Source organism: Temnothorax longispinosus, chromosome 2 (genome assembly GCF_030848805.1).
Source record: "Temnothorax longispinosus isolate EJ_2023e chromosome 2, Tlon_JGU_v1, whole genome shotgun sequence".
Taxonomy (NCBI): Eukaryota; Metazoa; Arthropoda; class Insecta; order Hymenoptera; family Formicidae; genus Temnothorax; species Temnothorax longispinosus.
The window spans coordinates 7,164,827-7,188,395 of NC_092359.1; the positions used below are offsets into that span (position 1 = coordinate 7,164,827).

Genomic DNA, 23,569 nt, shown 5'->3' on the forward strand with positions numbered 1-23,569 from the left:
GCGAGCGGCGGTGAGGAAGGGAGGAGGGCGATCGTCGATCGTCGCCCGTCGGTGGTCCTCGCGAACATGGCTACCCGCGACTATAAATAATAACCAGCCGCCGCGCCGTCACGGATCCGAGAATATTTATGGACGTGGCACGTATCGCCAGCTGGGTCGGGGATGGACGAGCGTCGCGGCTGAAAAGAAGACCCATGACCGCATTTCCGGTCGTTGATTCGAACATCATTGTCGACCTGCCATTTAATTCCCTCGCGTCAGCTGTCTGAGCTGTCGCGGTTTTTCGAGTCGCAGACGCATGAGTAACATCTAGATACTCGATACAGGATATTCAGATCCGGAAATAGCTGACCTCGGACACGGGGGCCAGCCGTTCGACCCCCGCGAGGAAGCGACGTTTCGTGTTTCTCTTTTTTGTGCGACATGTGAAGTCTAAAATAAAGAATATATATCAGGAAAATCGTCCTTCTAGATAATAAATACTGTATATAAAAAAATATACTGATAAATACTAGGACTTGATTGTATTTTTATCATCGCTTCGCTTTCAGAGTTCCGCGCCGATTATCTCCGTTATTCCGGGTTTCCTCTTCCTGTCGGCGATCATCACACGTCCCCTCTTGCCTGCGTCGCCCATGCTGCGCGACCACGTGAGCGAATATTAGAGAGAGAGAGAGAGAGAGAGAGAGGAGATATGCACGTGTACATATAAATAAACAGCTGACTGCGGCAATAACAACTTGACCCTTTCTTTATAGCATTTATTGTAAAACTGATCCTCCTTTAACGTCTGTTGGAAAATTCGAGGAAGCCGCTGTAATTGCGCGATTCCCGTATCGTCAGTAACGTGATTTTGTCAGCGAGAGTGAACGGAAAGCGGTGCTTCCCAACCGGACTTTTGGCAGAATGATGAATACTCTGGCCCCGAAAGTGGAAAAGGTAGTTTTCCACGCTAAAACAGCGTGGAAAGCGTTAAATGGAGTATTTGCTGTTTACAAACCGCCAATGATCACGTATTTAAACGCACGGGATACCATAATTCTTCGTCTCTGCGAAGGTTAGGATATGCCTGTAATTTATTCTACTGTGATATTTTATAGATGACAGATAATAGTCATTTGCTCTATTTAATTCAATTCTTGTTTCTTCGTCCCTCCCAATCACAAATATATTGTTTTATTTTTAATATAAAATAACAGCTGAAAGAAGCAGCTCTTAATCCTTGACTTTCTTCATGTTTGAAATAAAAAAAATATGGAGCAAATGAGGGACAAAAAATTTATATAAAGGGTGTAATTAAGACAATCTTGTTACTTTTGAAAAGAAACCTGAACTGACCTTCTCAAGAACCAATTCCTAATTTTTAGATTTGAACAGTATGCGGGTACGTCCACCGATCAAACATGTGCGCATTGAAGGTGATACAACTAAGAGGATGAAGGTACTTGTACATCCGAGCTACGCGGATCATCCACTAGTCGTAGGTCCACGATATCAACCTAAAGACTTCAAATTGATATGCGCTAATTACCTGAGCAAAGATATGTCGGGTCTCATGGTCTGTGGTATTAACGATGGTACCAGCTGGGCTCACAAATTGAAGGATTCTAAATCTCCGACTAGTTATCGAGTTAAAGGTCTCTTGGGGCAGGCAACGGACACCTATTTTATAACTGGGAAAATCGTTGAAAAATCTACATATAAATATATTAAGCGCAGTGCAATAGACAAAATATGCGCTTCCATGCAGTCTGCTCATCAAAGAAAGATGTTCGAGTATGTTATACAATAGATGTGTGTATGATATTATTCATTAGTTATGTGAGATTTAATTTATATTGACTTTCCTAGATTATGTGGAGTGAATATGCAGAGTCAAGCTGCATACGAGTTAGCTGTACAAGGTCCAGTGAGACCTGTCGATACAAATATTCCAATGATATATAACATAAAATGTATAGACTTTACATCTCCTGAATTCACATTAGGTAAATGTTATATCTATTAAATATAAACTGTAAATTGATTAATAACTTTACCATATTGATTATTAATTTTTAACATATTTTTTCAGAAATTGTTTGCATTAACGAGAACGACATGTATTTAAAAACTTTGATTCACGACTTGGGAATTCAGCTCCACAGTGTCGCTACGTGCACTCAAATACAGTGTTTCCGGTATGGGTTATTTCATCTAAATCTTGCTCTATTGAAAAAACATTGGGAGTTGCAAAACATATGTAATAATATTGAACAGTGTAACGCTATAATTAATGAAGACAGTTCTTTATTGAATCAAGACAATCCGATATTGACAGAACGAGGTAAATAATTGAAATCTTTTTCAAATTGTAACCAAATGTACATAGTAAAAGTAGGCCATGTAAATTGCTAACAAAAAGGAAGACAGCTGTAATGATTTATACATATATAACAAATTTCTCGTTCCATGAGAAAATAATCTAAATCTGTGCATTAGTAGAATGAAAGTAAAATAAAAATCATTTAAACTGCCATGGTATTAAGTAACATATATGCACATATTAATACAGGCACATTTCTTTCATTCTGCTTGCAACAATATGAATATATCATTAACCATCAGTTTCTCACATCATTATTTGTTTACCTAGTGAATTTATGAAAGAGAATTTGAACACGATGGAAATCGAGATTATTTTGTCATGGAACAAGATATACAAACATTAGAAAATATACATGTGAATATACATGTAAAAATATTATTTTTATAACGAAAATAAATGTTTGTTCCGCCAATAATGTTTAACCAAAAATTATTTTTATATTTTTATGTTCTATGTGTTTCCCTCTGCGGAAAATAAAAATCTATATATATTTATTAAATTGACAATAAAATAGTAAAACTATTAAGTCTCTCTTTTTTTCGAGATATTACGTTCTCTACTACGACTTCTTCTCCGACTTTGGCTACAATCAGAATCATCGGATCTGTCATAGAGCCTTTTCTCAGATTTTCCTTTTACTTTCTGTTTATTCGGCCACTGCTGCATCTTCATACTTTTTGCTATTACACGTTTTTGGTGATCGAGTTGTGGGAATAAATCTACAAAAATAAACAAATTTTCCTTATTAAAAATTTAAAGATATTACAATTTTTTAATTAAAATGGAAGATTATTCTAAATTTTAAATATAAATAATTGTTTATTCTTTGTTCATATCAAATATATTTTAATAAGATTTTAACGAAGCTTTATATAGTTATCAAGCTATTTGAAATATTTAAGAATTAAAAATTTGTATAAGAAAAAATATCAATTTTGGCTAAGAAAAGATAGATTCTATATTGTGATATATCTATTAATGATTTTTTAATCATCTTATATAATTATTTTATCATTTTTATGCATGTAATACCTTGTGATTTTTCTAAAGCTTCTTTGGCAGAGTTCATTTCCGCTTCTTGGATACTATGTCCTGAAGCCGTAGCCAGTCGTTTTCCTTGAAAATATACAGCGACTGTATAAACTCTTGTATTAGTTGGCCCTTTACACTCGATGACTCTGAAGAAAAAGTAAACCATATAAGATTATGGAAATATCTTTGCAAACATTTAATCCTTGTGATACATCTCTAGCAAGAATTGAGACATTTGCAAAAATGATTTTACGACTATTATTGTAATTTTAAAATTGTTTTTGTAGATTAAAAACTTACTTGTACACGGGAATATCTGGTTCACCACCGTCCATAGTTCTTAAAGTTAAGCAACACTGTTGTAGTTTGCTCTTTGGATCATTCCAGTCCTGATTCATGATAAAATCTTGCAAACGTGGGAAGAAGCATACATCACAAAACACGTGACAATACTTTAAACCCTTATCGACATAAAGTGCGCCAAGAAAAGCTTCTAATAAATCTGCTCTGTCTTTTGTCTTTAATTCGGCTTTCGGATTCCCGTAAAGCGCATATTGAGTCATACCGAGATCGTCACAGACAACTGCTTGCGTTTTATTATTTACAAGGGAACTCCGTAACAACTGTGTACAAATATAATAATCGATTGTAATAGAAAAAAAAATAATCATCAAAATGATCTATGAATAATATCGCTTACCGATAAATGTCCTTCATGATGTTCCGGAAAGAACTTGTACAAGTATTCAGAAACGATAAGCTGCAACACAGTGTCTCCTAGGAATTCTAGCCGTTGATTAGATCCTAATGTTAAATTAGTATACCCTATACTACGATCCGTAAACGCTCTAGCAAGAAGACGGATATGAGTGAATTCTATTCCAATTGATTCCTCGAACTTGGTCAATTTCTGGTAACATACAACATAAGAAAAGATAAAAGAAGCATTTCACAGTCGAGAGAAAACGTTTGTTCAAAATAGCTAAGCAATACCTGCAACAGTTCGAAGCTGGGAATCCACTGTCTATCTCCCATCGGTTCCTGTTCCTGAAGGGGATGTCGTGGATAATTCACCCAAACTTTGGCAAGATCTTCTTCACCTTTGAAGAGTGTCTCCCCGAAGACCCGATCAGCTACTTCTATCCCTCCATCAAGAAACAGCGAGCCCATCAACGCTTCGAAGCAATTCGCCATTGCATGCCTCAGCTCCAAGTCATGGCAGAGATCACTACCGTGCGCATAGAGCATGTATTCCTCCAGATTCAGTTTTTTTGCCAACACGGCGAGATGCTGATTTTGCACGATCGCCGCTCTGTAAGTAGCCAAACCGCCCTCCTCCAATTCCGGAAACATATGGAAGAGATGGATGGAGGTGAGAAACTCGACGACCGCGTCGCCGAGAAATTCTAGTCGTTCATTGTGTGCTATTGACGACTCCGTTTCCGTTTTCGCGCCGAATCTGGACATTATGTTGATCAACGTGTTGATACCACGTTTACGCGTGTTCATATAGTGGATCCTGCGGTCGCCGTACTCGGGCTGCCTTATGCCGCAGTTCGTCAGGGAATTCCGCGCGTGATCCGGATTTGTGCCGAAATTCTCACGGTAGCTGGGATGCGTGAGAGCCAGCTGGAGCAGGTACCTGTTTTTAAACTCGTATCCCAATGTGCGTTCCAGATTGTCCAGAGATTTGTGGAACCTCAAGTGGCAGACTAGTACCGGTATCAACATCGCGTGCTGCACGATATCGCACATAATGCCGGTTCTGTAAAATCCTTCGGAGCTGACGTCGACCGTGACGTCTCGCTTCATTTTGCTCTGGGTGCGCAACTCCTGCAATTTATTCTCCTTTGCCTCTAATTTTCTCTTATCTTCGAAGGATGGTTTCGACATGTTTGCGAGTAGATGTCGAAATTTCACGTAATCTCTCCAGGCTTTTTGGTAACTAGATAAATTTATAAAATGCATGTTATAAATGCATGGAACTGTATTTAAAGCACAAGCAGCGTGTGTTCAAAAAATGTAACTTTCAAAAAATTTAAAGAGAGGTTTCATGTTTCTTATACATTAATTAGATTCAATTACTTCTGAAAAATTCTGCGACTTTAGGCATAAAATCTAATTTATTTCTACGTTTGTTATTATTAATATAATTATTTGTGTGAAATGAAGTTACTACATATAATTAAAAACATAATAACTCTTTAAACTGATCGGGAATCGAAATATTAAGATCGTGCAATTATGTGATATATTATTGATTGATAAGTATAAGATACTTACTCTGCATTTCCTGCGTAGCTAAGCTGTGGTGGACGGATACCGAAGTGAACTATCTCGGGATAAGCAAGCGATACCTTATTGGATTGGTCTTCTTGATTCCTATCCAGCTGATCAACGCGAACGCTGCACGGTTTTTTCCCTGGATAAGTCACGACCATTCCCTTTACCTCGTCAGCAAAATCTTGCCATTTGTATTGTGGCATCACCACCAATCTAGATAGATCGTTTGGATTTATTAAAAGAGTACTGCTCTTTATCAAATAATTCAGAACTTCATTCATCGATAGGACCTCTTGACCGTTGTCAGTCAAGTCACGTACAAATCTCGGCATAAAATGAAACTGTCCGCAGCCGGATTTATCCTGTGCAGCGTGTAGATCAAAATCTACAAGCTCCAAAACCTCTTTAAATAAATACGTTTCTGTAAAAATTTAAAATATTTTAGTTAGGATGAATATTGTGAGAAAATTTGTTTTGTTATAAAGTAAACTGCTTACGAAAAAAGTCCAGCTCCTGTATTGTAAAATTTTCCGGCAATTTCTCTTCTATGTAAAGAATTGTGTATTCAATATTAAATCTAATAACTTTGCATGTAGGTAACTTGACCAATGGAAAGTGAGAAAGCATAGAGAAGCCTTCAAATATAAATTCATGTTCATCGTGTTTGATGATCGTCGGTGTCTTGGTGAGAAAATTTGTCGGCGGACTGATCGTTATCCTATAGTGATATAATTTATCCGCATTATTCGTACTTAAATTACACTTGTTTATTGCACCTTCTCCAGCATAAATCCCGTGTCTTATACCCGAGCGTCTTGATTTCGCGCTACATCTACATAATGGACCGTCGTTCATCTATAATTAAAAAAATTACAATACATTTTTAAAGTGTTAAAGTTAATGTAAAAAAAAAAAAAAAAAAAAAAAATAGATTTATAAAACATTTCTCGATATTACTTCTCCAGGATCATTGAACCACATTTCAGGATGCAATCTTTGTGGATGTTGTTTCTTTGCCATTAACTCTTCCATCGTTCTATCATCTTCATCCATAGAATTTTCACTATCGGACGAAGAGCTACTGCAAGCTTCAGACTTATGACGACAAAGACGCGCTCTTGTTTTTCTTGGAGGTGGTTCATAAGGTGGCTAAGAAAAATAACAAAATATAATTTTACTCAATTCCTTTACATAAGACAATTTATGGAAAATAAATGTACCTGCAATTCCCTTGCTCCAGCAGCTCTGTCTATCAACGCTGTCTTAAATGTTGTACACAATTCTTGTAGCTTAGGAGTACTTTTCATTATTTTCGGATTATTTTCATCCCTGACATAGTAAAGATCCGCTGGCGATGTGCGTGTCCAAATCTTTTTCTCATTTTCAAGTATACCTTTAGATCCCATTGCTGATAATTCATTTAGTTTTCGCTTTATGTCCTTACTCGTTGCACAATAATTACGTCTAATAAGAATTTTTATAATTACTTAAATATTTCATTTTGTAAGCACATATATATAACTTTTGCATATAGAACATGTACCATGCAACAAGAATCAACATGGTAACTAATGAATTTCCTTTTTTCTGAAAAATAAATTTTACATGCAAGGACCAATGCAATTATAAAACTCTTACCTATATTTTTCTAACAATATCTCTCTCTCAGTAGGACCCTTTGTTCGTTTACTGTTGTTGGTTGGCGTAGGGTCTCTAGTTGAAGTAGGCTCCCGGGATTTTGATCTTTTCCTGCTTTTACTGCTTACGTACGACTCTTCTGAATGAGATGTACAACTTCCATGTTTTTTAGATGGAGATCTTTCAAAGTGCCTACTATCATACGTGGAGTCTCTCGAACTAGATGTCCCTCTATTGTGCTGATGATATCTGTCTCTGTGATTCTGATATTGTGATCTGAACACTTTTTCTTGCTTACTACGTGGACTTCTAGATCTCGGTCTGCTAATTGCACGCTTGGGCATTTCCCTGTTATCGTATTTCCATTTAGGCTCTTCCAGTCTTGGCGACGTTTCATACATCTGCGTTGGACATAATCTCTCTTTGTTATATGTTGTCCCGCTTGTATTGTAGCATGGAGTAGGAGTACTTTGATACGTTGTCCAGCTTGCAGAGAAGTTATTGGAGTGCCAATCGTTACCAGCATTGTCATTATATACATTTTCAGATTTCACATTCCAGCTTGCATAATTATCATTCGTATATTCGTGTGCAGTATCCGTTCCGCCGTAATACTGATCGCCGTACTGTGAATTCATTCGATTCTGGTAAGGAATATGGGTGGGAAAATTGGCCGCTTCATTATGATAGGTAGGAGGCGTAAAATGGTACATTGAATTTGGTAGATTAACATCGGCATGGATATTCGATACATTAGGAGGAAGGATATTTGACACATTGGGCGGAGGAATGTTTGGTGGTATATTAAGAGGAGGAATACCTGATACATTGGGAGGAGGCACGTTGTAGGAATACGAAGAATTGTAATTGGGAGGCTGAGTGTAGTCAGGAAAGTTGGACACTTGAGGAATCGGATAATACTTTGCATCTTGGTGACCCACTTCGGTGTTCCAACAGTATGTCTGATCCGTCATTTTCACGCGAAATTATTCTCCTTAAAAGCGACTTTTAAGGAACAACGCAAAGCACTCAACGTGCACAACACTTTATCAACATCAACAATTTAGTATAAATTTTTTTTCCTTTTTTCTAACTATAGATTAAGCGTCTTCAATTCATAACTTTGGCACGTTACAATTGCTCTTGCCATCTTATCATTAATCGTTCTCCTTATATTTTCATTAGACTCCAGATTACTTTTTCAGTTCTCTTTCGTACGAAATATTTTGCTCTTTCACTTTTCCTTTGGTATAAACTTTTACATTTTGCAAATACCTCGTGGACCTCGTGCTCGTTGATCACATCGAAACCGTCAAAAATGGTCAAAAATATCGATTTATGTTGATATACCGTGCACCGCGCAGTCTGCGAACGTCAGAAAAATAACTAGATTAATTTCCGAGACAGGCAGGAATGCAATTATACGGCCTTGATGAGACGCGCGGCAGATAATTGGCGGATGATGACGCTCGTCCAATCATCCGCCGTTACGTAATCGTGACTGTCGGAAATGCGGGACGCTGATTGGCCACCGCGTTATTCCCTAAACTCGACGTGTCCTTCGTATGGGCGACACGACGACGTGCGATCGGATCGCCAATCGCGTTCGAGCGTCTCCCGAAGCGACGCGGGCGCATCCCGATTCGTTGCGAACGCGGCCTTACGTTCTCTCCCCTCGCTGCGTGCATACCCCGTTTCTCCAGTTTAAGCAAATGGCGTCGTACGGGTGGATATCGTTGCGTCAAATTTCACAAATCATGAATGAATTCTAAGTGCCGTCGCGCATTTCTCATGAATTGAGGGTATCGCCAGCTCTGGTAAGCCTCCTCTCGACCGCGGTGCACTTTGCGCGCCCGGGACCGATCCGGCGGCGCGAGAAACCGCGTATTTTTCTCCCGGACGTTTTCTCAGTATGTAAACAAACATTGTGCCACACGCACCGCGAGTGAGCTGTCGAGCCTGTCGAGTCGCGCGAACGCGACGTCCCGAGAAATCCCGCGGTTGTCGCGTATAATTATCCGTGTTCTTTTTTCACATTGTGTGCGCGAACACGCGTGGGATGTGGATGGACCAAATTGTGCAAACCGCAGCGTGCTCCCTGTGCCAGCATCTCTGATGCACCATCTCAATTCCTTACCCTTACCACCACCTCGTCAGGCTGTTTTCTTTTGAATTCTCGCAAGTCTCCTTTGTATCTCTTGTACAGTATTATTTGATTGATAAAAAATATGTGTAAGCTGAATATAAAAATGCATTTTATTTCAATAAAAGTATAGTAAACTTTTGCGTTGTAAATATGTTGCCATATTTATATATAATTTGATTCAAAGTATATGTTACTTTTGCTACATTAAGTTATTATATCATGTTGTAATTGCTTGCGTCATGACTCTGATAATTTTAAATAACATATATCTTTGATAAAATTAGAAATTATGTATTTTAGTAACCTTATTATAATAGTCTTTATATGAGGTATCATAATTAGAGAATACATACATATTTTTTGATAGATACTTGTCACGTAACAATATATTTGGATTAATGTTTTTAGTATTTTGCAACACGGTGCATATCAAACCATGAACGAAGTAAGCGGAGGAAAACAAGATGTGCCCAATACCTCGAGTTGGGAAGCCTTATCGGGACAGTCGGTGTCTCCGTTGCCAGTCATGCATCACCATCATCAAGCGCTACAGCAGGATACAAATTCATCAGTAGCGCAAGTTATAGTTCCTACGCCCGTTAAGCTCCAAACACCTATATTAGCACCTGCGCCAACTGTAGCTGATCACTGTCCGCAGCTTGGTCACATACAACAACCACCTCTTATAACTCAGGTATGCTAAAAAAAATCAAATTTTTACACATTTTTAATGATTCTAATTTGTCAAATTGATTCATCAAAATCATTAATCAAATTAGGACTGACTCATTTCTTTTTCTCTTTTTTACAGGGTGCACCACCAGGTAGCTTTTCAGAGCTCGAGTTATCTCTGGAACTCCAGCAACAAGGCTGGAAGAAGTTTTGGAGTAAACGTGAAAATCGGCCATATTTCTGGAATAAATTGACCGGAGAATCTTTGTGGGTAGTACCTTCCTTGAAACCACAGGTACTGCAAAATGTCACAAATAAGTATCCAAATTTTGTGATAAAGAGGTAAAATGTAACATTATGTATGTATCCTATCAAAGTTTGATCCAATCACGGACCCACTTGGCATTTGTGGCGTACCACCTCCGCCTGGAAATGGAACCATTCCACCTAGTACACCAGGTGCTACGTTAAAACGAAGAGCATCAGAGGATGGAGCTGTTCCACCGGCAAAGAAATTTGTATTAGCGTATGTATTTGATTTTATTAGGATGTTAAGACATATTTATACGGCAAAGTGAACGAATAATTTGTTTATTGTTACAGGGGTCCATGGGATTTGGAGATACCTACAAATGTTATAATATATGAACGAGCACCATCAAATTTGATGCACGTTCATCCTGAGGCAGAAGCTCTGCGCTGCGCTTTGCTATCAAAGCTACGGCAGTGTTATCAAGAGTTATGTCACACTCGCGAATCTATAGACGCGCCGAAAGATTCCTTCAACAGGTGGCTAATGGAACGGAAGGTTATCGATTGCGGCTCAGATCCGCTGCTACCGAGTCAATGCTTCCCCGAGATTTCAATGTCCATGTATCGCGAGATCATGAACGATATTCCCATTAAATTGGTAAGGCCGAAATTCACGGGGGATGCGAGGAAGCAATTGTCGCGTTACGCCGAAGCAGCAAAAAATATGGTAGAATCAAGGGCGGCGTCATCGGAGAGTCGGAAGGTGGTCAAGTGGAACGCGGAAGACACCTTCCAGTGGTTGAGAAGAACGGTGGGCGCTACGTTCGACGATTTCCAGGACAGACTCGCCCACCTGAAGCGACAATGTCAACCGCATCTGACGGCGACCGTTAAAGCTAGCGTTGAAGGCATATGCCTGAAAATTTATCATCTGTCGACAGAATATGCGAAGAAAGTGAAAGATAAAAACAACCAGATCCTCAAAGACAATGGTCTGGGGGACGTTATACCGTTAGGAGGCCCTGCTAGCACGCAGAGAAAAGTTTGGTGTTATCCAGTGCAATTTTCCCTTCCCACGCCGAGACTTCCACAAGTTGATTACCTCCCTGAGCGCGAGCAAATAATGCTGCGCTTTCACGGTGACACCATGTATATTAATAACACGCACTTTGCTAAACTGGAACATTTGTATAGGTATAACGGTTTCGATGACAAAAAGTTCGAAATGTTTCTGTCACGCGTTTGGTGTATGCTGAAACGCTATCAAACGTACCTCGGGATCAACGAGGGCCAAGCAACTCAAATGGCTCTTCCAGTGACGGTTTTTGAATGCCTTCAGCGATCATTCGGCGTAACGTTCGAATGTTTTGCCTCGCCTCTGAACTGTTACTTTCGGCAGTATTGTTCAGCGTTCGCCGATACAGACTCGTATTTTGGATCAAGGGGACCATTCTTGGACTTTAGGCCGGTCAGCGGATCGTTTCAAGCAAATCCACCCTACTGCGAAGAACTTATGGAAGCTATGGTCAACCACTTCGAGCGTCTCTTGGCTGATTCGGCCGAGCCTTTGTCGTTCGTGGTATTTTTACCGGAGTGGCGTGATCCGGCTCCTAATGCGCTCATAAAACTCGAGGGCAGTCACTTTAAGCGCAAACAAGTAGTAGTACCCGCTATGGAACACGAGTACAGACACGGATTCCAACATATTCTTCCAAAGTACGTTTATACAGTTCTTGATTAGACTTGGCATACATGTGATATCATACATATGTATATGAAAGAAATGTTGAATATATATTTTTCTCTTCTACATTCCAGAGGCGAAGTAAACATCCGAGCAGTCCACGGCACGCTAGTTGTATGGTTACAAAATCCGGCTGGCGCTGCGCGATGGGGACCTACAGAAGAGCGAGTCGAAGCTTTATTAGAAGCGTGGCGACCGGGTCGGGAACGAGAAAGGGATAGGCAAGAGCTTCTTTCCCCGCCGCGACAAACGCATCAGCCGATACCGTCAACGCCAGTACCTGTACCGACAACACCAGCTACACCGACGGTGCCATCTGTACAACCGCTACCAAGTCATCCTATATAATTGAGTGATATAATATAGTTGAACGATCTTCGTGTGAGAGGAGACAACGTATAAATATAAAATAGGAAAATTAGTTTCCTAAGCTTGGAGATAAATATGATTTATCTCTTGTAATATAACTTCTTTGTTAAGGAAATTCATTTTATATTTTAGCAGATATAAAATATAGAAAAAATAAAGTGTGTAAAAAATGAAAGAAATGTTAGGTAATTATACACAGAGAAATTAAACAGTCATAACATAGAAACGATATATATAAACGTTACTTTATAATCAACAATATATTCATACCCTTAACGGTATGAATATCAGTTACATTTTGAATCAATTTCTACGAAATTGATTCTTGATAACTGATAATTGATTGATGAACATTATTTGATTCTATATCGGCAGCGGAGTAAAATCCTGTTGCTCACTTCTGTTCAGCCTTGATAAACGGTAAAATTAATGTAAGGATTATATTGAGAACCGTACATCTAAGGTATATAAAAAGAGTTTACTTATCAATAACGCAAGCGCACATTGCAGAAAGTCTAAACTTTGCAATAGTGGTTAATTGTTGTTGATCAATGCGTTGGACTTTGTGACGTGTGATGCTTTAAATATTAGATATACTTGCTATGCAAGATAAAAATTGATACTATTGTAAATTTCAGAAGATTAGGTATACAGGAATAACAAATGTACAGGTGTATGTTGTATGTATGTTCTTGCGCGGATGTAAGTGGTATGGTATGTAGGTTGTATGTGTCGCCTATCTCTGCTTATTTGTGGCCGGAAAAAAAATTGTATAAAAAAAACTGCGATAAACTGTTCACCATATTTTTAACCATGACAATCTTTTTCTTTAATAACAAAGAGCATATGTAGGAAAAAAAGCTAGTTACGCATTTCGTTTGAAATAGCTCTTTGCCGGTGCAATATTTTGTATCAGTTTATAACTGATGACCACAAAAGAGAGAGATAGAGAGAAAAAGAGATGTCTTTATTATAAATATGTACAGGCGTATCACACATAGAGAGAAGAGTACATAATGTAACTATGGTTTTCTTATTTCTTTTTTTTCCGAGAGGTTCTACGAATTTTACAAAATTAACTGAAATAGTTGGAGTACTGCTATAGATAAATAAAATTTCTATAATTCTTTTTTACATGCATATCTGTATTAGGTGTAGCATATATCGGAACGATAGATGAAACGAGGCTAGATGCACATTTATAAACAATATATTATTAGGAATTATATATTTTTATGAACATGTAATTTCTAATAATGTATACTTGTGCATTATTCAATCATTTTATTGAAAATTCGTGATCTAAGCAGTTTGTCAATATGTCGAGCACTCCTCACTGAAAAAAGTGATATTTGTATCTTAAAAATTTTGTATATTTTTATTATAAAATACCACATGTACGCTAGTGTATATACATACACATGCATATAGGCGCACACATGCGCACACGCATGTATAGCCATTCTTAGAAATTAGAATATTTATGCTTACGTAATTGGGAAGTAAATAAGACAATACTTTAAAGATAGATATAAGTTACGTTTTGCGAGATATTATTGTTTTGCAAGCAGCAGAGACAATGTATCCACGATTAGGTTGCACTTTAGCTTAATAGAGTACAAGTAACAAATTTTTCTTGTAAATCTTTACATTTAGAGAGTAGTATATGTTCAACTAAAGACAAAAAAATTACGTTTTCTATGTTTAATTATTTTTTAAGAGTAAAAATGAATTTCACTCATATGTCTGCGCTTTTAATATAGCCATATTCATTATAGAATCTAAGATTATTATTACTTTTTATCATACTGTATGTATGATACATTTGCAATTTCTTTTAAAATTGAGAATTTCTCCTTTAATTATTATCTTAAATTTAATTATCTATAAATTTTACTTGTATCTGCTATGAGAGACGGCATCTAACATAACGTGCTTATTGTACAAAAGCAATCCTTAAAATAAGCGATTCCGCAAAATGTTGTCTTTTTAAGAGAAAATTTAAATGAAGTTAAGGGGGGAAATTTATAAAACTTGATACACATATATGAATGACATGGTGTCTACTATGAAAGTACATGCTATATTTACAGAATTTACAATTGGCTTCTTGACAATATGTCGTTTGTTAACAGTTTATTGGGTTTTGTGTTGATGGAGGAACTACATTTTCAATGCTACAAGAGGACTCGAGAAACGAAGTAATATTTTTCAATAACACGCGGGCTTCATCATTCTCACACATCAAACTGTATACGGACAGATCTTGCGCGTCTGTGATAATATCCTCCAATATGGTTTTAAGTGTTCGCAAATCAAACAAACAGTGATTACGTCCGAAACGATACTTATTGAAACTTATGACTTGACCCTTTTTTATCATAGCATGTAAACGATTCTTAGCAATAAATGATATAAATTCGAGAAACTGTTTATAGTCCATGCCATAAGAGGTTTTTAGCATCAATTGGCAATGTTCGTTCCAATTCTTCATATCCTTGCAATCGTCAACTTCTTTCATGACGGATCTCAATTCCTTTTTCAATGCACACCATACATTGGTGATATTACAGCCATTGATCCAATTATGATTAATGGAAATTGTATCTTCCTACACAAGACAACACGTAATTTAATTTTCCACTAATGGGTGATTTAAATTCTTTTGCAAAATTCCTACAGCTCTATTTACCAAATTCCAAACTTGATGATGCCATCCAGATGGCACAAATATAATCTCCCCTGCTTCTTGAGTTACATCGAAGCATTTCAACTTTTTACTATCGTACATTTTATATTTCGTATGATCGTTAAGTTCCTCCGAAACCGCATCGTACGCCAATTGCCCATAAAGATCACGAAGGTGGTCTTCTTCGTGTGGAGGAAAGAACAGCCATCTCTTTCTTCCAACTACATTTGCGGACCAGCTATACGACGTAAAAACATCCGCGTGTAACGGAGTCCTGAACATCATGGCAATAGTTAAAATCAATCATGGAAAGCAAGCGATAATCGATACGGGAATAAGTTACAGTATTAGTCATGAGCAAAATTGTAACATTGAAAATGTATTTACCAGGTCTCTTTCGGGCCCATGTACACAAACATGTAATCGTCATTTAGTTCGGGATGAGCAATGTAATATTCGTTCAACCAGTCGGATACAAAATACTGAGGCACTTCGTAAATCGGGACGTCGGGGAAGCTCCTTACGCAATGCCAATCTTTCAAGTACAACAACGGCATCGATTTGGCATAGCAGCTCCGCTTGTAATCGACCCAATACTCCAAGTAACTCTCCATGGACATGTCATTCTTGAATTGCGAATTGTAAAACTTTCTGTTACAATCGGCAACCGGGACAACGGAATGTCCTGGGCAATAGAGATTACATTAATAATCCGCACCAAGCGGTCCCCCCCCCCTCCGATTCGTCGAATTTACCGAATAACATACCGAACAACGTGCGGAGCACCTCGAAATTGGGCGCACCATTCGACACCCATTCACGCCTGCACGGCCAGTTCTCGGTTGCTTGCAAACCGATGACGCACGGCTTGTTAGCTATTAGATGCCGAGAGAAAAAATCGTTGTACGTCACCGGCGAGTTGATACGCTCGACCGTATCGGGGTCGACGCAGGCGTTATCGTCGACGGGGTACGAGCTGTCAATCTCAACGAGCGTTGACATGACCGTAATTCGACCCTCATCGTTCAAACCTAACGTAGAATCATCGCGTTTGCAAGGTCACGCGATTCGTCACATTCAGCAGCGATCTATGTAAATCTCGAAACGTTCGTTCGCTGATAAATGCGTGCCGGCGCATAATACTCTCGTTTCCTTTTTCCTGCCTTACGATGCGAGTCCCGCATCGAATTGACGCGAATAAAGATTAATTTTTAACGATCTGCAGGAAGCTCGGCTGGGCTCGGTGACTGACTGCGGCGACCTTAACCTAAAAACAACGCTCGCGGTGCACGAGCACCCAAAGAACGATGCACTCGATCCAAAGTGGCCAACTTCAGGCCGGAGTCGACGGAAAGCCTTCTCGCGCTCCGAGGAACACGCGGGGTGTAGAAAGTGCCATCGAGGCGATAGATTAGCAAGTTAATTGTTCATTTTATTTAATCGAACGACCGCGAAACTATTCTTTTTATATATAATAATTTTATTATTGCTTTACGATTCTGTTATTTTGTAATTACTTAACATTGCGCCCGATGACGGAAAGTGTCTTAATTAATTGTTCATTATTCTACGTAACGTATGTACAGATCACGCTATTTTACGCTTTCTAAAACACTTTTCTTTTCACTCGCGTGTTTTTGCACGTCCGCATGCTTCCGCATTCGAAACGAGACGCATAACAAACAGTTTTTAACACGCTTCGGACTCCACGGAGCGGAAAAGGCGGTTTTTCGGGGGGAGCGAGAGAGGCAGAGTGTAAAAAAGTGCAACAGGCCCGCGAGAGCGCGTTCTCCGTTTGTTTTCTACCCCCACCCCCACCTCTCCCCGGTAACCTCCAAACCTCCTACCAACTTCACGTCACTCGGTCACTTTCACTTTAGGCCTAGGCGAACCTCGAGGATTGACGCCGTCGCCAAGCCGAGACGTCGACGTCAGTCGGTGTCCGCGTTCTCGAAGTATTATTAGTCAGTATTAGGTGCAAAACCAGGTGTAACGGAGGCGCGCGGTTAAAAATAAATACCTCGCTCGGCACGTAAACGGGACTACGGGACGCGGGTTTACGTCCGGGGCATCCGCGATCCGCGGTGCTTCTCATCAATCTCCGTCGCGACGTGACGTAAACGTCACGCGCAGCTCGCAATTGTCAATTGCCGTCTGTAAACAATACGAGTGTTAATTACAGACACCTGTCGAACGTTCAACGGGACAAAAGCCGCTATATCGATCCGTCGTAATAATGGTATATTGGCTACCGAAGAAACGTTTCGTGAGAAGGTATACTCGGCTCATTAAAACTGCATGCACAGGCACTCTTTCTCCGAACGAAGTTAATTCTCCCCTTCTCGCCCCCGGATCGATCGAACGTTTGTTAATCGATGGATATATAGCGTAACTTTTACAGTTTTGCTGGAAAACTAGAGTCGCTATACTAATCCGTTGTTATCGTTCATGTAGAAGCCTAACATTAACGCTTTAAAAGTATGTAAAAAAATGTATCGTGTGAAAGAAAGATATTCATGCCCAGAAGTAATTTTGTTTTTTTATTTTAAAGTTTGCAAGTATAGGTGTACCTGTCAGTTTTATCTATACGATTTTTCAGATATACAAGTGAAAAGTGATAATAAAGACATATATCTTTAAAGATTTGTATATAAGTGTCTGTTGTTCTTTCCAGGTGAAATATATATTATTGAAGGAATATATATTACATTATTTTTGAATTAAACTGAGATGCTTAATACATGTATAATAGTCGTACACTTGTCGGACAGAAGTGTAGCATGTGAATTGTAAAAATTTTCACTCGTACTCAGGAATATTGAAAGAAAAAATATTGTTTATACATACACAATACATATTCATATTTGTGAAGCTTTTTGTAATTATTTATCATCTTACATCCAAACGTTTTGCTTAAGACAATAACGGTAAAACAGTCTATTGTAACAAGTTTGTGGCATTAAGTTTGCTCGAAGAGAGGACTTGCGACTGAGAAAATACTGTGTAGACAAACAGTAATCAAACCACTAACAGTCACGATGTCGGTGTACCTACTATTAGCGGCGATAGTACCAATCGTCATCCTTGAGATTTGGTACATGGGAATGTAAGTGGCTTTATACCATAATTGTATCTCTGTCAACATATTTCTGTATTCCTTTTGTTGACGTAACTGTGCATCGTAATGTTAGCTTGCAAGCTTATTTAAACGGGACGATGTAAAGTCGAATATGTTAATTTCTTTGTTGGATAAAGTTTACGTCGACTCGACTCTTCAGTCAGCAATCATGTCAGCTTATTGCGACACACCACAGTTATTCTTGTCAATCACTGTGAACGGATGATGTAAGAATTAATCACAATAAGTTAACTGCAGCACATAATAAGATTGAACAGAACTGAACAGAAAAACATTTTATCAAGATATTGTCCATGTTTTATTTTTATAAACATCAATCTTGTGTTTCATCACAATTTATCACTTTCCCATGTTAAGAAACGAATGTCAATCTTAATAGAAGTGCGCTTTGCGATTCAAAACTAAGAAGGAGACTTTAGACATCTCTGTAGACGTCTCTGTTGTCAGCTATTGTGAATAAGTCGGGGCTAGAAGTGGGATATATAGTTACGATAGATCATCAAAGAGGGAGAGGATGATTACGCATTTTTTGTTTGCAATACTCGCGTTAAGGAATATGAAGAAAAAAAATCTTGATTGAAATATAGTTATTTGTAAGTATTTTACAATTGGTGGTGGTGATTTTTGTAGAATGCGATTTTTATACAAGCTGATACAGATTTACATGAATAATTTTACCAAGAGCCGATTTCACAGTCTCCGATTAACTTGATCTTTCGATTAAACTCACTCCTCGCCTCTTTCTAAGGGGGACAGTTAGAAAGAAATGCAGAGTGAGTTAATCAGAGGATCAAATTAATCGGAGACTGTGAAAAAAATCGGCTCTAAATATACAATATTTAAACAAATTTATGCATAAATAAAACAGAGTGATGTGAAGAAGGATGCAAAACCGACAAAACAATAAAATACAATACTTTATGTATATAAATGATAGATATGATAGATATAAATAAGAGGAGATGTGTTTGTATTTAGAATTCAAAAAGCATAACTTGCTTACTTTTCACTTTTCACGTTATCTAAACATAATATGATGCGCGTAATGTCATCGAATAATTATATAAGTTAAGAGAGACTCCACATAACTATTATATATGTCGTAAACTTCAAGAGATAAGATTGTCTTGTGTGTCATAAGTGTATCTCATGAATTATATATGCATAAGAGAATGTAACATTCTGTGACTGCTATGAACATAAAAAGGTATAATATTAACATAATAATGATGTATTATTTTGCTACATAATTTGTTGCTATAAAAATAAATTTATTTAAGACTTTACTTTCTTGTATTTGAATAGGTTTTATCTCTTGTGCTTAAAAAAAATATATATATATATATTTAGCTTGTGTATAGGAGCTTTTATCTTACGTGTGCGTGTATTAATTTTTTGACAGCTATTGCATCCAGCTGTTATATTTTTGTCAATTTCTTGTCGTTGCTGTTCTCTGTTTCGTTATTGTTTTCTTAAACTTCTAAGTGCCATTGTTCTGTTTTATTTTTTGCAAATGCAAACTGCTTAAGTGACATCACAAAATTAACAATTGTTACATTACACAATTCTGTGATAATTACATATAAAATGTTTAAGATTCTGATGAATTTTTTTATAGCCCTTCGATCAATCTGAAGTGAACCTTTTCTCTATGAAGTAATCGTTTATTATAATTCTATAATTTTGAATTATATTATATTATATTATTTTTGCAATACATTCTTTTACAAATTAAAATTCTGATAATATCTGTTTTAAATTATTTAAAACAGTGTTTTATTTATCATTTATTATACAGAACCTCAATTTTTCTGTTGACGGAAAATTAGTTTTGTAGTTGGCAAAGAATATGCAACTTAAAGGACTTCAGGTGATTGTAGGACAACATATACATCTTGAAGTTTTTTTTTACTATACATCTCGTTACTTTTACTACAATATCATGACTATTTGCACCGAAGATAATAGACAAAAGCCTTGTTAAATTATTAATTATTTATACACATATATGTATACATATGTAAATGCTACATTACAGATGCTTAACTTGGACAATGAAGCTGTCCATCCTGATATACCTCATTATATTTGGGCTTCTGCCAGTAATTTATCATTATTCATATACTCTTCAAAAAAAGATACTTTTTTTAAATTTTGGTAAGTAATTAATGTGGTGTGTAACAAATGAAACGCAGTAAACGATGCTCACAAAAATTAGTAATGTTAAAACTTGTAAGCTTTTATGAATTGATTTTCGAAGAAATATGTAAAATAGTGAAATTAACTCTTATGCTCTAAATTTGTTGAAATATGATAAAATTATAGCTTGTGTCTTAATAATATATAATTTTAATCTATTTTAGTACATTGGCCACTTAAATTAGACTTTTCCAATCCAGAATTGGTTGGACTGAACGGCGCTAGAAATTTCTATTTATATACCGACCAGCAAGTAAAGATTGGTGCATGGTGAGTGATCGCATAAAACTTATGTAAAATTTGTAACTTTATGAAGCTGTATTGCTTCTATATTGTTATATTGTAATATATAATAGTGTGCGTTATATATTAAATGGTACTTGATTTGCAGGCAGATATTACCACGATCTTTATTAAATAAGTCCATTCCTGTAACAGATGAAGCTTATGAAGCAGTTTTAAATAAGGCTAAGCAACCTGTGTTCCTATATCTTCATGGAAATAGTGGTAATAGAGCAAGCTCGCATAGACTCGAGCTTTATAAGCTTTTCCAAGACCTAAATTATCATGTTATATGTTTCGATTACAGAAGTGAGTATCAAGAACTTGCATTTACTTTTAGAACAATTCGTGTAAAAATACTGTTTACGTATTTTATTTAAAAGGAAGTTTTATTCATGTTCTTTTATCAATTTAGGCTATGGCGATAGTGATGTAGTTGAGCTTTCCGAGGAAGGTGTAGTCACGGATAGTAAATATGTTTTCGAGTGGGTGATGAAAAAAGTTAATGGCTCAGTTCCAGTTTTTGTATGGGGTCATTCTTTAGGAACCGGGTAAATTTCGTTTAAATTATTTTTTTTAAATATAAATTGAAGTAGCTTATTATAATATCGTGTAACTTTTTATTTGTCATTAGAGTCTCTACGCATGTATTAGCTCTGTTAGCAGCTGAAAATATACAACCAGCAGGATTGTTTTTGGAAGCACCGTTCAATAACATTCAAGATGAACTAACGGAACATCCATTTGCACAGGTATATTTTGATTATCTTGTCAGATATAAATCATACTGCTTCGAATAAACATATCCATTTTTACGCGTTTTTATGCAGATATTCAAGCACTTACCATGGTTCCATTGGATGGTTGTTCAACCATTTTTTAATAATAATCTGCGATTTGAGTCTGATAAGCATATTACTAAGATTGACTGTCCTATTATGATATTACATGCTGAAGATGATGGTGTGATTCCAATTTTTTTGGCAGAAAAGGTATGTCGACAATATTTTATTTATGGACTTTTAGATAACTGTATAGATGCTTAGTAAGGAATTAATATTTACAAGTGGCTTTGTATTTCAGCTTTATCAAGCGGCAATAGATAGTTTTGGAAATAATACAAATCGTATCCAAATGATAAGAATTGGTTCATCCCACGGACTTGGACACAAGTACATCTGTAGATACAAGGGATTACCTGATATAATTCAGTAAGTTGTTAACATACTTATTTCTAAAACGAGTACCATAGTTTATTTTTTTGTTATGAAAGTTATATTGGGATGTGCAGAATTATGCGATATGTATCGATATTACAATATTTACTTTACTTCCAGGACATTTGTCAACAAAACATACGAAAATCGGACTGAATAACTCTCATCTAGATTAAAAAATTAAAACTGTAAATTATTTCGTAAATTGTCAAAAAAATTCATAGTCAGGGATTATTTTATTTACAACATGAAAATGTAATACGTTTATAGAATTAGAATTTTAGCAAAAGATAGTATTCGAAGGAGATACATTATTTTGTGTTTCTTTGAATATTACATTTATCAAAAATTTGATATTTATAGTATCTTAGAATTATAACTATATGTATGATGTAAAAAAAACTGTGATGTCAAACGCTTAAATTGTGCACTCAATTTTTGTGTATAAAGTTTATTTCAACTTACCAAATGTAAAATTTATTTAAATAGTATATAAACTTTTTAAATGTAGTGTTATGTGATATATAATACATTTGCCTCATATAGTCACACTCCCTTATTTCATGAAGAAATATACTCAAAAATATTGTAAGAATTGTCTGTTAAATAAATGGAAGTGCATTGATAGTACTATTGAATATTAAATGTTATAGAATAGATTATACAATGCTGGAGATTATTATATAATTTATTTAATAATTTAACATATTAACATGCTCGAGAAACGAGAAATAGTTATTTGTATACAAAATATCTAGCTTTGTCGTAAAAACAGATAGTGCTGTTATTCGTTAAATATTTATTATATACAATTTGTTTCTTTTTTTTAATATCTAGGACATCATAGGCACGCGCCATTTATTTCCTAACGCTCTGTATCAATAAATTACAGTTAAAAACATTTTTAATTTGTTTAACATTCACGCGCGCACACATACACCACACGTTCACACACATTTAAAAAAATTCTTTTTAATTAGAATTTTTGAAAATGCTAAATTAAAACTTTTAATTTAATTTTTTTAAATTTAATTTAATTTGAGATTTTTAATTTAAATCCTATTTATATTCTTTTATATGCCATGTAATAGAAAAAACATTTGAAAATCAGAATAAGCAAACATAAAATCACGCATAAAACACATATTGAGATACGCGGTAAAGTTATAAGTTCAATTATATTCTCAGATCTAATTTAGACTGTTTTACAACGTGAACACACATTACAATCTTAAAATACATAAAATTATAAATAGAATTTCATCTCGAATTATAAATCGTCTAAAGCAAGTGCTTTAAAGGCGGATCTGATTTAGACTATGGATATTACAATCTTAAAATACATAAAATTATAAATAGAATTCTGTCCCGAATTATAGACCCTGTCTAAAGTAAGTACTTTAAAGGCATCGCGTTCGAACATAGCGCGCATCGCGCATTGAAATTTGAATATTCCCGCGGAACCGATTTGCGATTGACGCACAAGGCTCGTTCGCCTATTAATTTTCTTCAGTTGTTTCCTGCACTCGAAACGAGACA

The 23,569-nt window shown here is 36.5% G+C and overlaps 5 protein-coding genes across 13 annotated transcripts; 3 read left to right on the top strand and 2 right to left on the bottom strand.

The window, feature by feature from the left end:
- The first annotated feature begins 158 nt into the window (after positions 1 to 158).
- Positions 159 to 2,412, top strand: LOC139808239 (pseudouridylate synthase TRUB2, mitochondrial). The gene is made up of 5 exons (XM_071770010.1): positions 159 to 650; positions 759 to 1,057; positions 1,368 to 1,776; positions 1,852 to 1,988; positions 2,075 to 2,412. The coding sequence occupies exons 2-5, from the start codon at positions 907 to 909 to the stop codon at positions 2,332 to 2,334; spliced, it is 957 nt and encodes a 318-aa protein (XP_071626111.1). The 5' UTR covers positions 159 to 650; positions 759 to 906; the 3' UTR covers positions 2,335 to 2,412.
- Drosha (ribonuclease 3 drosha) lies at positions 2,273 to 8,690 on the bottom strand. The gene is made up of 10 exons (XM_071769982.1): positions 7,322 to 8,690; positions 6,904 to 7,147; positions 6,641 to 6,832; positions 6,181 to 6,538; positions 5,684 to 6,104; positions 4,394 to 5,345; positions 4,101 to 4,310; positions 3,701 to 4,023; positions 3,401 to 3,546; positions 2,273 to 3,087 (listed from the first exon to the last, which is right to left on the bottom strand). Exons 1-10 carry the CDS (start codon positions 8,293 to 8,295, stop codon positions 2,891 to 2,893), a joined length of 4,017 nt encoding a protein of 1,338 aa, XP_071626083.1. The 5' UTR covers positions 8,296 to 8,690; the 3' UTR covers positions 2,273 to 2,890.
- Positions 8,691 to 9,005: 315 nt separating this feature from the next.
- On the top strand, positions 9,006 to 14,245 carry Pcif1 (Phosphorylated CTD-interacting factor 1). Of its 3 annotated transcripts, none has more exons than XM_071769924.1 (6): positions 9,006 to 9,138; positions 9,876 to 10,161; positions 10,279 to 10,434; positions 10,517 to 10,665; positions 10,743 to 12,107; positions 12,210 to 14,245. In XM_071769924.1, exons 2-6 carry the CDS (start codon positions 9,904 to 9,906, stop codon positions 12,481 to 12,483), a joined length of 2,202 nt encoding a protein of 733 aa, XP_071626025.1. In that variant the 5' UTR covers positions 9,006 to 9,138; positions 9,876 to 9,903; the 3' UTR covers positions 12,484 to 14,245. The 3 variants fall into 3 exon arrangements, with proteins under 3 accessions (XP_071626025.1, XP_071626027.1, XP_071626026.1); XM_071769926.1 differs by having other exon boundaries at positions 9,017 to 9,521; XM_071769925.1 differs by having other exon boundaries at positions 9,017 to 9,499.
- On the bottom strand, positions 13,453 to 16,596 carry Jmjd4 (jumonji domain containing 4). 2 transcript variants are annotated; one of them, XM_071769930.1, is made up of 4 exons: positions 15,961 to 16,596; positions 15,581 to 15,878; positions 15,197 to 15,467; positions 13,453 to 15,115 (listed from the first exon to the last, which is right to left on the bottom strand). In XM_071769930.1, exons 1-4 carry the CDS (start codon positions 16,193 to 16,195, stop codon positions 14,633 to 14,635), a joined length of 1,287 nt encoding a protein of 428 aa, XP_071626031.1. In that variant the 5' UTR covers positions 16,196 to 16,596; the 3' UTR covers positions 13,453 to 14,632. The 2 variants fall into 2 exon arrangements, with proteins under 2 accessions (XP_071626031.1, XP_071626032.1); XM_071769931.1 differs by having other exon boundaries at positions 15,581 to 15,844; positions 15,961 to 16,156.
- A 232-nt stretch (positions 16,597 to 16,828) lies between these two features.
- LOC139808207 (lysophosphatidylserine lipase ABHD12) lies at positions 16,829 to 22,660 on the top strand. 6 transcript variants are annotated; one of them, XM_071769934.1, is made up of 10 exons: positions 16,829 to 17,467; positions 18,158 to 18,299; positions 20,371 to 20,489; positions 20,696 to 20,801; positions 20,923 to 21,122; positions 21,229 to 21,364; positions 21,448 to 21,565; positions 21,644 to 21,805; positions 21,897 to 22,024; positions 22,151 to 22,660. In XM_071769934.1, the coding sequence occupies exons 2-10, from the start codon at positions 18,232 to 18,234 to the stop codon at positions 22,188 to 22,190; spliced, it is 1,077 nt and encodes a 358-aa protein (XP_071626035.1). In that variant the 5' UTR covers positions 16,829 to 17,467; positions 18,158 to 18,231; the 3' UTR covers positions 22,191 to 22,660. The 6 variants fall into 6 exon arrangements, with proteins under 6 accessions (XP_071626035.1, XP_071626036.1, XP_071626033.1 ...); XM_071769932.1 differs by having other exon boundaries at positions 16,830 to 17,671; positions 17,868 to 18,299; XM_071769933.1 differs by having other exon boundaries at positions 16,830 to 17,467; positions 17,868 to 18,299.
- The last annotated feature ends 909 nt before the right edge of the window (positions 22,661 to 23,569 follow it).

Coding starts and splice junctions, on each gene's coding strand:
- LOC139808207 (XM_071769934.1), top strand. CDS start 18,232: ATGTCGGTGTACCTACTATTAGCGGCGATAGTACCAATCGTCATCCTT. Junction 18,300..20,370: donor GAGATTTGGTACATGGGAAT/GTAAGTGGCTTT, acceptor GCTACATTACAG/ATGCTTAACTTGGACAATGA. Junction 21,806..21,896: donor CAATTTTTTTGGCAGAAAAG/GTATGTCGACAA, acceptor TTTGTATTTCAG/CTTTATCAAGCGGCAATAGA.
- Jmjd4 (XM_071769930.1), bottom strand. CDS start 16,195: ATGTCAACGCTCGTTGAGATTGACAGCTCGTACCCCGTCGACGATAAC. Junction 15,879..15,960: donor GGTGCTCCGCACGTTGTTCG/GTATGTTATTCG, acceptor TCTATTGCCCAG/GACATTCCGTTGTCCCGGTT. Junction 15,116..15,196: donor ATCATCAAGTTTGGAATTTG/GTAAATAGAGCT, acceptor TGTCTTGTGTAG/GAAGATACAATTTCCATTAA.
- LOC139808239 (XM_071770010.1), top strand. CDS start 907: ATGATGAATACTCTGGCCCCGAAAGTGGAAAAGGTAGTTTTCCACGCT. Junction 1,777..1,851: donor CATCAAAGAAAGATGTTCGA/GTATGTTATACA, acceptor TGACTTTCCTAG/ATTATGTGGAGTGAATATGC. Junction 1,989..2,074: donor ATCTCCTGAATTCACATTAG/GTAAATGTTATA, acceptor ATATTTTTTCAG/AAATTGTTTGCATTAACGAG.
- Pcif1 (XM_071769924.1), top strand. CDS start 9,904: ATGAACGAAGTAAGCGGAGGAAAACAAGATGTGCCCAATACCTCGAGT. Junction 10,435..10,516: donor TACCTTCCTTGAAACCACAG/GTACTGCAAAAT, acceptor ATCCTATCAAAG/TTTGATCCAATCACGGACCC. Junction 10,666..10,742: donor GCAAAGAAATTTGTATTAGC/GTATGTATTTGA, acceptor TTATTGTTACAG/GGGTCCATGGGATTTGGAGA.
- Drosha (XM_071769982.1), bottom strand. CDS start 8,295: ATGACGGATCAGACATACTGTTGGAACACCGAAGTGGGTCACCAAGAT. Junction 6,833..6,903: donor CTGGAGCAAGGGAATTGCAG/GTACATTTATTT, acceptor TATTTTTCTTAG/CCACCTTATGAACCACCTCC. Junction 6,105..6,180: donor ACAGGAGCTGGACTTTTTTC/GTAAGCAGTTTA, acceptor AAATTTTTACAG/AAACGTATTTATTTAAAGAG.